Here is a 13745-nt window from a genome sequence, read left to right on the forward strand (position 1 = left end):
CATGTGGATCCATTTAAATGTTTTTACGTATAGTAACATAAAAGGTCCAACTTCTGCATAGCCTCTCAGAACCAGACAAGTCCATCAATTCTGTTCTTAACTAAAGTTTTATCAAGTTACTTTTGTGTGCGGTTAAATGATCTAGTTTTAACAACTTTTGATGTCTGCCTCCCTTTTGCTTTGTAAGGCAGGAAGCAGATTTTCCTTAACTGTAATCTTTTGAGGTCAGTGTTTTTACTCCATGCTGCAGTCTTGTAATCGTAGATTAGCTAAGGTAACCTACTTTGCTACTCGTGATGCTGTTTGCCACTTGAAAGGAGTGAGTTATGTCACTAAACAACATTTTTTTTCTAATGGTAAGTTCAGCTTTTGCAGCCTGGCCTCCATTAATGTGAAGTACCAAACAATCATTCTCTGCTTTTCAGATAGCAAAAAAAATTCCTTAACTTAAAAAAGCGGAAAATTTGAGGATGGGAGGTGGCAAGCTTAGCTTTCAATACTACTCTCCTGTTGCTGTGATATTAGTACCAACAAGCAAAGCATAATAATTTAACTTTCATAAAACAAAGTAGTTAAATGCTGTGTGTGTAATGCCACACAACCTGCCTCATGGCCAAAACGTCCTTTCTTTTTGGGTAGTTGCACCTTTTAAATATTCTCCCAAGTTTGGATAGTTCAATGACACTCCTTGTTCACAATCCCTTTCACTCTGCTTGCAAAGGTCCATCATTCATACGTGATCCTTGCTGTTTGTTGACTAGGTATCATAAAAAGCAATACAGAGGAACACAATCCTAAACTTAACTAATGTTTATGCATACACTTCCAACAGGGGAAGTGGGAGAATGGCCCTTTTTTTTTTGAGATGGCAGTAGGTTCTTGACAGTTAGAAACAATGAAAAATAATATCTTCAGAATAGAGGTGGTAGTTCACTAAGAGGAGAAATATGAGAAAACTGTGTTTAATAGAGAAAAATAGATCTGGCTGTCACTACTGCTGGCCTGAAAAGATTGTTCATAACAGGGGTTTTCAGTCATGTGCCATTGGTTAATAGTCTCACATTTGTAAATTCCTGATAATCCAGTGCCTTTTATTTCCAAACCAGATGTCCACACTAATTGCTAATTAATTTTTATTTTTACAAGATTGTTGCCCAGAAGGTTGAATTGTCACGGCAGTTTTTGGAACATTTCGCCCTCTACCTCGTCCGTGAACTTCCTAATCAAGGATATTCTGGTAAGGTTCAAACTAGTTTAGTTTAAATCTTAAGGGCATTCAATGTAGACTTGTGGGAGGGACATTATCTTCATGAGTACATTTTATCTCCAGTAATCCTCAGATGTTTGAGTTGGTAAAGTCCTATATAAATGCACATATTACATTTTCACAGCTGATCCTTGATTTACTGAGGCTGCCATTTATTCACTGAATTAATTTAAGAAATGCTCCTTGTAGAACTGATAATATCTATAAACTTCGATAACTACAAAATCACTGCACTTTCTAGTGCAATTATGTGAAAGGGGTCCTGTCTCCCTGCACCATGTTCTTATCTAGATTATAATAGACTCTTCAAGTGAAATAAATGTATATAGTTTCTCAACAAATTTCCCAGCAAATACCAAAGCCAATCCTAGTTTTCCTAGTTCTTTTCTATTAATCTGAGTTTTCAGAGACAAAAAAATGAGATGACAACTTTGAAATTATTTGATCTTTTGCAATGCAGCAATAATATATTTAATACTGTTATGAAGATGTGGGTGTACTATATACCTTTTTTAAGAGAGTTGAAAAGCTAGCAAGAAACAAGCTCAGAGTGTACTGGAAAATTTAAAATTTAACAGTGGATTGAAACAACTAGCTAAGACCTGGGCTGTCAGGATACAAAAACAAATTCAAGTTGGCCATCACTCTAAATTATGTCCCAAGTTACCAAAAGCCAAACATTATTGAAAAAATAATGGTTTGACAACACTAAACCAATGAAATGATCCAATGTTTTGGGGTATGAATATCAAACATTTTGAACAGTTACCCAGAGTGGCAAAGAGCAGCTAGTACCAACAACTAGAAAGACTGCTTGCAGGAAGATCTGCTCTCTTAATGGTACCTTTATCTATCAAAGTCCAATGAAACAGAATCCCTAAGAAGAAGAAAAGAAGACAGAAGAAAATCTTCATACAACACTTTGGATTAGAAACTGGCTTTCTGAAAGAAGGCAGCGAGTGGTGGTTGATGGAAAATATTCAGTCTGGAGTCCAGTTACTAGTGTGCCACAAGGGTCTGTTTTGAGACCACTGCTGTCATTTTTATAAATGACTTAGACACAGGCATAGATGGATGGATTAGTAAATTTGCAGACGACACTAAAGTCAGTGGCATAGTGACCATGTGGAAGAATGTTACAAGTTGCAGGGGGACTTGGATAAACTGCAGAATTGGGCTGAGATGTGGCAAATGGAGTTCAATGCAACTAAATGTGAGGTGATGCACTTTGGGAATAACAACAAGAAGGCAGAATACTGTGTCAATGGAAAGATTCTTGGTAGTGTGAATGTGCAGAGGGATCTTGGAGTCCATGTGCATAGATCCCTGAAAGTTGCCACCCAAGTGGATAATACTGTTAAGAAGGCATATGGTGTGTTAGGTTTTATTGGTAGAGGGATTGAGTTCCAGAACCGCAATATCATGCTGCAACTATAAAAAAAAAACACTACTGAGGCCTCACTTGGAATATTATTGTGTACAGTTCTGGTCACCACATTAGAGGAAGAATGTGGAAGTATTGGAAAAGTTGCAGAGGAGATTTACCAGGATGTTGCCTGGTCTGGAGGGAAGGTCTTATGAGGAAAGGCTGAGAGACTTGGGTCTGTTCTCCTTTAAAGAAGGCGGCTAAGGGGGGATTTGATAAAGACATACAAGATGATCAGAGGATTAGATTGGGTAGACAGTGAAATACGCTTTTTCCTAGGATGATGACATCAGCTTGTACGAGAGGGCATAACTACAAATTGAGGGGTGGTAGATTTAAGACAGATGTCAGAGGCAGGTTCTTTACGCAGAGAGTGGTAAGGGCGTGGAATGCCCTCACTGCTAATGTAGTCAACTCAGTCCAAGTTAGGGAGATTTTAAACAATCCTTAGGTAATCACATAAATGATTTTGAGAGAGTTTAGGGGATGAGCTGAGAATAGTTCACAGGTCGGTGCAACATCTAAGGCCGAAGGGCCTGTTCTGCACTGTATTGGTCTATGTTCTAAAGCTGACTGGTTTTGAAATGTGATTTATTGGAAATCATAATTCCGATTTTTATCGGACCAGTATTGTAGAGGAGGAGGTAGAAGATAGGTTTAAGAGAAAGGAGTTGTAAATAGTTAGAGTCACAGATGTGCAGCATGGAAACAGACCCTTCAGTCCACCCCCTCCATGTCAACCAGATATCCCAACCTAATTATGTCCCACTTTCCAGCACCCGGCCCATATCCCTCCAAATCCTTCCTGTTCATATACCCATCTAGATGCTTTTTAAATGTTGCAATTGTACCAGTTTCCACCACTTCCTCTGGCAGTTCATTCCATATACGCACCACCCTCTGCATGAAAAAGTTGCCACTTAGGTCTATTTTTATATCTTTCCCCTCTCACCCTGAAACTATGCCCTCTAATTCTGGATGACCCCCCCCTCACCAGGGAAAAGACCTTGTCTATTTACCCTATCCATGCCTCTCATGATTTTATAAGGTCACCCCTCAGCCTTCGATGCTCCAGGGAAAACAGTCCCAACCTGTTCAATGTCTCCCTATAGTTCAAATCCTCTAACCCTAGCAACATCCTTGTAAATTTTTTCTAGCCCTTTTCAAGTTTCACAACATCCTTCCAACAAGGAGACAAGAATTGCAAGCAATATTCCAAACATTTTTAGTTTATATTCTCTTAGACTTCAAGAATAAAGTTCTTACATTTTTACTTTTAAATAGTGACTTTTGGGATTGTCCTTTTGCCTCTTGAATTTTAACAGATTACAGATTGGGGTGAATTTAATCTGTGGTGCTGGTTTAAATTAGCAGAGGGGTTTATCCTGTGTCATGAAAATACCCCATTATTTAAAGATCTGTTTTTACTAAAACCTAAACAAATTGTATATTCAGTCTACTTCAGCTTCTCTAAATCTCTCCTGTATAATCTGACTTTATAATTATACTCTTGAAGTGGAACTAATGCAAACAAAAAGAGAACAGCAACATAGTGATTATCTCTAGGTCTGCACAGTTGTTTTGAAAGCGAGAGTTCAAATCCATAGCACTGGACACTACGATAAGGCACATTGTTATTGTTTGATAGGGGATTTGGGGAGATATAACAAAAACTCTATGGGTTAATGATTCAAATCAACATGTTTATTGGCAGTTTTATTTATATAATGAAAATATTAAGCAGTGATTGAACATATTGAGTGGTAAGGTGCATTGAGTTAGCAACAAGTCTCACTGTCATCTTCAAGTCACAAATCCCAGTCCGAGGTGAAGTCTGACAAGTGTGACAGGGTCCCTAGAGTTGTTAATGCTCTGGTTTCATGCTATTTCATACGTTCTACACTTCCAGATATTCCATTGTGCAGACAATAAGTTGAAAACATCATCAAAGTGGCTGTATGTCAGCAAGATAAGAGTGGTTCCCGTAGACAAGATGCGATTACCAAAAGCCAAAATAAGTTGTTTTTGCACTTGACCATTAATCTCACACTTGTTTCTAAATGCTCATTGTCATGTGCTTAAATGAAGGTGTAATTATATCTTCAGAGGATATAATTTTTAATCCTACCACTACACACACTCCCAGCCCTGTAGGATTTGAAAAGGCCAACTTACTAACACGTGGCTTTTGCCAAAAATTGGAGATCTGTCCCAAAGATAAGTCGAGCATCAGAATCTAAACAATCCGACATCTTGAAATTCTCCATCACCTGGAAATATCTTGTCCCAACAGCAGGATGAACATACCAGTGGTATACAGTCAGTAGGGAATAGCCATGGGGGTCTTCAATATTGATTCCAGATCTATAAAGTTTCATTGCATCAGGTCAAAGATGCAAGGGCTCACCTTCTATTAATTGCCAACTACCATTGAAGGATGAATCGGAATGCCACTAGATGTAATGAGGGTGCAGGGGCACAGGATGTACTCTGAATGGGGAGTGACTTCACTGTCCATCACCAAGAATGGCTCCGTAGCATCGTCGCTGGCTGAGTTGTTCAAGTCTTAGAGTCATGGACCTCCAGTGATGAGAGACTCTGAGGGGAAAACCTTACTTAACCTCATCCTCACCAATCTGTCTGTCACAGTTACATCTCTTCATGATAGTATTGATAGGAATGACTGCAGCAAAATCCTTGTGGATAGAATATCCTGTTTTTGAATCATACTGTGTGGTAGTATTATTCATGCCGAAGGAGGGAGATTCAAAACAGGACTAGCAGCTGAAACCTCGGTACCTGCTGGATGTTGTGAGGTCATCAGGAGCAACAAAACCTAATACACCACAATTTGTAATCTTTTAAAGCTTGAAATGTGCCTTCGGTAATCTTTTCAAATTAGCTCAGGCTCAATGAAGAGAGCAGCATCAAGCAGACCTAAAAATGAAGCGAAGCAACACAAATGGAGTGTAAGCATGCTATAGGCAAGGCTAATGGATACTTAATCAATGCATTGGATGAAATGTCTGCTGTTCTATCATAACTAACTGAAGGCAGACTCCATTTACAATCATGGAATACTCAACATAGTGCTCAAGGAAGAGATAAAATATTTGCAATCATTGTCAGCCAGAAGTGCCAAGCTAATGATTCATCTCAGGCTCCATTCGAAGACTTCAGCATCACAGTTGCCAATCTTCAGAAAGTTATAATTCACCAGAATAAGGATTGATACCTGAAACATTGATGGCCCCACCTCCTAATGGTGCCTGGCTTGCTGTGTTCTTCCAGCCTCTTGCTTGTCTACTTTGGATTCTAGCAACTGCAGTTTTTCTTTGTGTCTCAGGTGTTAGGAAAAGCAGCTTTAGTAACAAATGCATGGTCTAAAAACTCCCCTCTCGGACTAATATCACACCAAATTTGTAAATGGTCTGGTTGAGCCGTAGACAGTATCGGTTGCTAACGAGTGGAGTTTGTGGTGCTGATGGAAACTAATGTCTTCAGTTTTCTTTATTTAATTTTTCGAAGGTTCAGCTTTTCTGGTTCTGAATGTATCAGAAACTGTCTTATAATTTTGGCAACACTGGAGTGATTGAGGTGGCTGACGTAGAACTGTGTTGTTGCTATGCTTTCAAATTTTGCTGAGAAGCATCATGTGGCTGAAAAATGGGAGGGGTGGTCAAGGATAGAAATGTGGGGGTAACTAGAGTCGATGATTGATTTAGAAGCAGGAAGAAAAGACATTGGTGATTCTCTGGCTATGATTCAATAGATAAGAATGAAATAAATACAATCAGTCAGATGGATGACAATGGAAAGGCTTTGGAGGAAAATGCCATGGTTAACAATGATAGGTTGCAGGCAGATCGAAAGATGAGGATGGATAATGTGACTTTGTCATGGTCACAGAGGGCATCACTGTTGACTTTCAATACTCTGGTAGGAACAGAAGCCTGATTGTATTATAGTTACATATATATAAACAACACACATTTTCCATAATAAAGGCAAAATAATTATTATGTTGAAGAAATACCCAGCTTTTAATGTCGGTTAGCACAGTGCCAGGTTGGTCTTCAGAAAGATTTGCGTATAAGCCTAATTCATATTAGAAATGGCTATCCATCCCATTTCTTTGGGTGAATATTGGCAGCATGTGCTCTATTGTCTTGAATTGGCTGAGTAGGTACAATTTATTAGTAAGTCATCATCTTTAACTAGAGAATAGAATTAACTAAAGCTGAGCTGTTGGTCTGTAATCCAACATTGTAAATAACTCTGTGTTGAGTTATAGATCTCTGACAAAGATGGCATCTTCATAAAATAGAGCGGTTTAACTGTGTACCTGGTCAATTTCTAAACGCTTGAGAGATTTTGGGGGTATGATCTACAAAACCAATCTGTGTGTGTGTGTAGACGAACCTGAGAACCTTACAACAAAGGAGGCGTTTAGCCTTGTGCCTGTACTGGCTCTTTGGAAGAGCTGTTGAATTAGTCCATCGCGTACCTCTTTTCCCGTAACGACATGGTTAAAACTTCCATTAAAACAAATTGAACTTTTTCAATGAAATGGAAATTGTTAAGAATATTTGTTTATGGATGCAGGTCTGCTCACCGAGCTGGAAGGTTCATTTTCAGACGTTTCATCACCATACTAGGTAACATTAGTAAAGCACTGAGGGTATGGCCCGCTTTCTATTTGTGTTTGGGTTTCCTTAGGTTGGTGATGTCACTTCCTGTGGTGATATCATTTCCTGCTCTTTTTCTCAGGGGTTGGTAAATGGTATCCAAGTCAATGTGTTGTTTGTTGACAGAGTTCCAGTTGGAATGCCGTGCTTCTAGGAATTCTTGTGCGTGTTCTCAATTTACATTTATGTTGTCTATTTCTTGGGCCAGTGCTGAAAAGGTTGAATGCGTTTGAACTGTCATATGTGAGTCTCTGGAGCCTGCAGGATGAGAACTGCAAAATAATGATCAGGAAAAGGTGAGTGAAGCATATTTTCCTCAGCAGCAATTTTTAAAACTGGTTGTTTCTTTTTGATATTCTGTAGCTATGTTTCCCATCTGTACTGATCATTATCCTTGGAGAAGGTAATAAAGATGCATGTTTTTCTGCAGTTGATTAAAGTGAGCTACACTCATCAGTCACAACAGAACCATGCTAATAAAAGGTTTGCTGTAATAATTTGAAGGTAATATTCCATAAGTGAAGCCTTTGCTGAGTCTTTGTGGATCCAACCTTTTTCTTTCCAGCTTAATATTTCTCCTATATGTCATATTCCTGTGAATGTCTTTTAATAACTCCAATGTTTTTCTTTCATAAATTATCATTATTTGACTTGCAATGTTGCAAACCTGGAGCTCCCTGAAGACCTTGAGTGAAATCTCATTGAGGCATTCGGGGTCAGTCTTGCCCTCTGGGGAGCTGGCGAGAGATCTGCTCTGCCTGTTTTTAGTAAGGCCCACTTACCATGTCAGTCTGGCAGTGACAAGGCCACCATCAGGCCTTCTGCCTCAAGCGCATCTGAGGAGACTATAGCTGTTACTGGAATTTGGATTTTTGGAATATCCAGGATGCATCTAAGATATTGGGGAGGGGACTTTTGTGTGTATTTGGGGTTCATACAGAGAAGGGAGCAGGGGTTTGGAAACAAACATGAGGCTATGGTTCTCATAAGACATAGCCCCCTTTCTTGATTGCTCCCTTGATGAGGCATGGATTGCCTTTGACCAAGGAATTCCCTTCCCCAACAACCCAGGGAGGCAAGCAGTTTGCACCTTACTGTTTTAACAGTACTGCATGGTGAAAGCCTGCCTACAGCTGGATGAATCCTTGTGGTTTTACCAGTAGCTTCCTTTTCCAGATGTTTCTGTGACGGAGGCAGGAGGGTAGTGGGGTTCAAGTAAGATCTCTCTCATTTCTTCCCCCACACCCCCTAAATCCCAGCTAGCTAGGTAGATGCCTATCCCACCTCCTAAGATCACCTCAATCAAGAATGGAAGAATCTTCTCCTGTTTTACCACATGATTTTGTTTGACTTTTCTATTCAAACTGCTTTCTTGTGCTTTTTGGGTGTACTGGATTAGAGGAATATCTAAACTCCGCAGTGTTAGGGAAGAGGCCAATAATAAATGAGCATAATAAGGATAATATTAAATAACTTTAGTAACTAATACATATTTTATTGAATGCCTTTTAGTATTTAATTTAAATAATCTTTTAGAAAAGAAGGTGAAATCTGCTACTACAAAAGATGCTTTAATTCTGCCACCTCTAGATGGCATTGGTTTGTCATTTGTGGAACCAGCTTTGAATAGCTACCTAACATTGATACAAATCCATACAGATTTGCTTAGATTAGGTACAAGACCTTAATCTACATGCTTTATGCATGAACGTTCACTATAAATTAAATGAAATTAAAAGCACACATACTTCAAGGATTAAAGAAAATTTTGGATTTGAAGAGCATGTTTTCACAAATTTGAGATGTCTCAAAATATTTTGTGACCAATTGAGTAGCACATTTGGTGTGTAGCCACTCTTCTATAAAATCTCAAACAACAGTGTGATGTTAACATAGTATGTAGGTATTGGTGGGGAGGGGGGGGGTGCTTTTGTGTTGCAAATCCCTACATATGGGCAAGGAAGCCTGGGTTCAAATTCCAATTTCTGCAGAGGTTTGTAATAACAAAAATATCCATGCAGCACCTCCATTTCCAAAGTAGGTATTGTTGAAGGATTAGTATTCGAGGTGAGGCAAGTTGAGAAAATACCTCTGGTCGTCTTTGAAGTAGTGTCAGGATCTTTTATATCCACCTGAGAGGTTGGATAGGTCTTAGATATTTTTAATGTGCTTTTTAAAACAAATCTTTAATTAGAAAAAATAACGACAAATCTTATCAATCTGTCCATGCTGGAGTATCACCCTAAGTCTTTTTCTGCTTAGGCTTGGGGAATGGGACTTGATCCCATGACCTTCGGATTCTGGAATGAATACGTAACAACAGCTGCCTTAGATCTGCATTCTTTCAGATTGGTATGGAACAGGAAATAAAGCTTGCCTTTCCCTCAGGCTCACGCAAGCCCTTTGAATTAGGGAGATTTTTTTTCCCACTCCACCTCTCATTTCCACCCAGAGATTTTCTTGTGCATTTTGTACAAAGGCGATGAGGACCAAGAGTAGATGCTTCCTCCTTTGAATGGAATGATGCGAGGTAGAAAAAGTGGCCATTACTTGAGATGCTGTGGTTGCGATTGGATACACAAGCATGGAACTGAGAGATTGTCGTCTGAAGGTGCAGACATTGATAGTAAGTGACAGAGGGTGATCTATGACCAATGGATTGAAACAAATTCACGATATAAATATGTGTATATGTTGAGTTTGCACCCCTTTAAAACAAATTCCACTTCATCGATATGATTGACAGCATGCATTATGGTGAAAACAACTTGTACACCAGTTCAGAAACATTTTTATCCAATGTGGTTTAGGGAAGGAAGTCTGCTGTCGTTCCCCAGTTTAGCCTACATATGACTCCAGACTCGGCTATATTGAGTGATAGTTGTATGGCATGGAAGCAGATCTTTTTGGTCCAGCCAGTCCATGCCGAACATAATCCCAAACCAACCTAGTTCCACCTGTCTGCTCCTGGCCCATATCCATCCAAATATATCCTATACATGTACTGATCCAAGTGTCTTTTAAACATTGTAACCGCGCCCACATCTATCACTTCCTCAGGAAGTCCATTCCACATGTGAGCCACCTTTTTGTGTTTTATATTTAAAAAAAGCCCCCATGTCTTTTTAAAAAATATCTCTCTTCTCACCTTAAAAATATGTCCCCCAGTCTTGAAGTTCCCCATCCTAGAGAAAAGACATCTACCACTAACCCTTCAACAGCCCTCATAAGCCTTTATAAGGTCATCTCTCAACCTTCTACAGTCTAGTGAAAAAAGTCCAAACATTTCCATCCTTTCTTTATAACTCAAACCTTCCATACCCGGCAACATGTAAGCCACCTCTGAACCCTCTTGAGCTGAATAATATCCTCCCTAAAACAGGATGACAGAACTGGATACGCTGCACCAGAATAAGGCTCACCAATGTCCTATACAACTTCAACATAACTTCCCAACTCCTATACTCAGAGGACTGAGCAATGAAGGTAAGTGTGCTAGACATGTTTTTAACCATCCTGTCCACCTGTGATGCAGACTTAAAAGAATTATGTATCAGAACCCCTTGGTCCCTCTGTTCTACAGGACTACACAGGCCCTAACATTAATTGTATAAGTCCTACCCCTGTTTGTTGTACCAAAATGCAGTACCTCACACTTATCAAAATTAAATTCTATCTGCCATTTTTCAACCCATTGACTGACTAATCAAGATCCTTTTGTAATCTTAGTAGACAGTAAAGAAGGTTTTCTATGCCACCAATTTTGTTGTCCACTAACTTTTGCCTTCTAAATTCTTATTCAAATCATTTACATTTCTGACAAGTAAGAGGACCGGTGGTTGACTCTTAATTGCCCTATGATGTGGGTCCAGCAAGCCACTCAGTTAAGGGCAATCAGAGGTGGATAAATGATGGCCTTTTCAGCAAGGTCCACATCCCAAGAAAGCATAAATAAAATAATTATATATTAGAAATAGATGAGTGAGGAAAGAGGTCTACTCATGGAAAACTAATACAGTAAATGTCCTTGAAATTAGATTACTCTGCATTGTGGTTTTTAGTCATTCAGTAGCCTCCATGATATGGTGGACACTAAGCTTAGTGCTTATTACAAGCCGAAAGTGCACTATCCACCATATTAAAATGACCAAACAAAAAAAAAATCAGCAAAATTCCAAAACGTATGCTTGTGCCTTTTTGCGTAAGAAAATAGCACCGATTATGGGTGCTTGGGTCACCTTCTATGAAGCAGGTAGAGGCTTCTACCCTCGGGGAAAGTCAGGTCTAGGTGTGGCCAAATGGGCAATTGCAAAGTACAACCAACAAGGTAGGCTCTTTTTCTTAAAAAAAAGAAAATGTGCTTCATTGAATGTGGAGCAGAGAGGATAATGTTCAGAGAATGTAAGGCATTGGACAAGATTCCACATGATAGATTAGATTACTTAGTGTGGAAACAGGCCCTTCAGCTCAACTAGTCCACACTGACCCTCTGAAGAGCAACCCACCCAGACCCTTCACCTAACACTACGGGTAATTTAGCACGGCCAATTCATCTAACCTGCACATTTTTGGACTGTGGGAGGAAGCTGGAGCACCCGGAGGAAACCCAAGCAGACACTGGGAGAATGTGTAAACTCCACACAGACAGTTGCCTGCGGCGGGGATTGAACCCAGGTCTCTGGCGCTGTGAGACAGCAGTGCTAACCACTGTGCCACCATGCTGCCCATTAGTTAGATGAGTTAGTCAGATTACATGGAATACAAGGAGAACTAGCATTTGGATACAGATCTGGCTCAAAGGTAGGAGATGGAGGGTGTAGGTGGAGGGTTGTTTTTCAGACTGGAGGCCTGTGCCCAATGGTGTGCCACAAGGATCTGTGCTGAGTCCAATGCTTTTCATCATTTATATAAACGATTTGGATGTGAACATAGGAGGTATGGTTAGTAAGTTTGCAGATGACACCAAAATTGGAGGTGTAGTGGGCAGCCAAAAATGTTATCTCAGAGTACAACAGAATCTTGATTAGATGGGCCAATGAGTGGCAGCTACTTTAATTTAGATAAATGTGAGGTACTAAATTTTGGAAAGGCATATCAGGGCAGGACTTATACACTTAATGGTAACATCCTGGGGAGTGTTGCTGAATAAAGAGACCTTGGAGTGCAGAAATATAGTTCCTTGAGAGTTGCAGGGAGATAGGATAGTGAAGGTGTTTAGTATGTTGCCTTTCTTGGTCAGTGCATTGAGTATAGGAGTTGAAAGATAATGTGGCTATGTAGGACATTGGTTTTGGAATACTGCTTTCAATTCTGGCCTCCCTGCTATAGGAAGGATGTTGTGAAACCTGAAAGGGTTCAGAAAAGATATACAAAGATGTTGCTAGGGTTGGAAGGCCTGAGCTATAGGGAGAAGCTAAATAGGCTAGGACTGTTTTTCCCTGGAGCATCAGAGGCTGAGGGGTGACCTTATAGAAGTTTATAAAATCATGAGGGGCATGGATAGGGTGATTAGCCAAGGACTTTTCCCCAGGATGGAAGAATCCAGAACTAGAGGCATAGGTTTAAGGTGAGAGGGGAAAGATATAAAAGGGACCTATCATGTTTTCACGCAGAGGGTGGGGGTAGGTGTATGGAATGAGCTGCCAGAGGAAGTGGTGGAAGTTACTACAATTACAACATTTAAAAGGCATCTGGATGGGTAAATGAATTGGAACAGTTTAGAGGGATATGGGCCAAATATTGGTAAATGGTACTAGATTAATTTAGGATATCTGGTAGACATGGACAGGTTGGACTGAGGAGTCACATTTCCATGCTGTACAACTGACTCTATGACCTGTTCTCAGTTTTGTAAAGTAGTCTCGATCACTCAGCTGAAATTTCACATCCTGATTCCTGGGTTGTTGCAGACCCAATCTAAGGCTTGTAAGGTTTTGGAGCAGTGAATACCCTGAATAGGTAGTGGAATTTCAAAAATAGCTAATGTGTCATATGTAAACTAAATAGAATGAAAGAGTATACAACCTGTGCAGAGTGATCCATGAGAGTGAAGACATGTTTAACATGAAGTATGCTAATCTCCACAGCCTGTGACAACATTATTTTGCTCTCTAGTTGAAGTGTTACGGACAGCTCATCGTCTACCACCCTTCCCCCTCACCTGCTCCTCCACCTTTCACCCTGCTCAGGATATTGGTTCAAGAATATCCTGTACAGCTTCATAACCTCTGCACAGAAATTATAGCCTTTGTTACATTAAACTCTGCCTTTTCTTGGTCTCTGATTATTTATGTTTTTCCAGCAAGAGACAGAATTAAAGCTATGCCAATTAAATCTATAAGGGTTCTGTGCGTTATTCTCAAAG

At 39.8% G+C, this 13745-nt stretch overlaps 1 protein-coding gene across 1 annotated transcript in view; it reads left to right on the top strand.

Moving 5' to 3' along the window:
- Positions 1-13745, top strand: part of LOC132815387 (sorting nexin-31-like) — a 115906-nt gene that overhangs the window by 44390 nt on the left and 57771 nt on the right. The window contains exons 6-7 of the mRNA XM_060824280.1: positions 1147-1237; positions 7590-7677. Coding sequence (XP_060680263.1) covers positions 1147-1237; positions 7590-7677 — 179 coding nt within the window. The remainder of the gene's footprint in view (positions 1-1146; positions 1238-7589; positions 7678-13745) is intronic.

This window comes from Hemiscyllium ocellatum, chromosome 4 (genome assembly GCF_020745735.1).
Source record: "Hemiscyllium ocellatum isolate sHemOce1 chromosome 4, sHemOce1.pat.X.cur, whole genome shotgun sequence".
Classification (NCBI taxonomy): Eukaryota; Metazoa; Chordata; class Chondrichthyes; order Orectolobiformes; family Hemiscylliidae; genus Hemiscyllium; species Hemiscyllium ocellatum.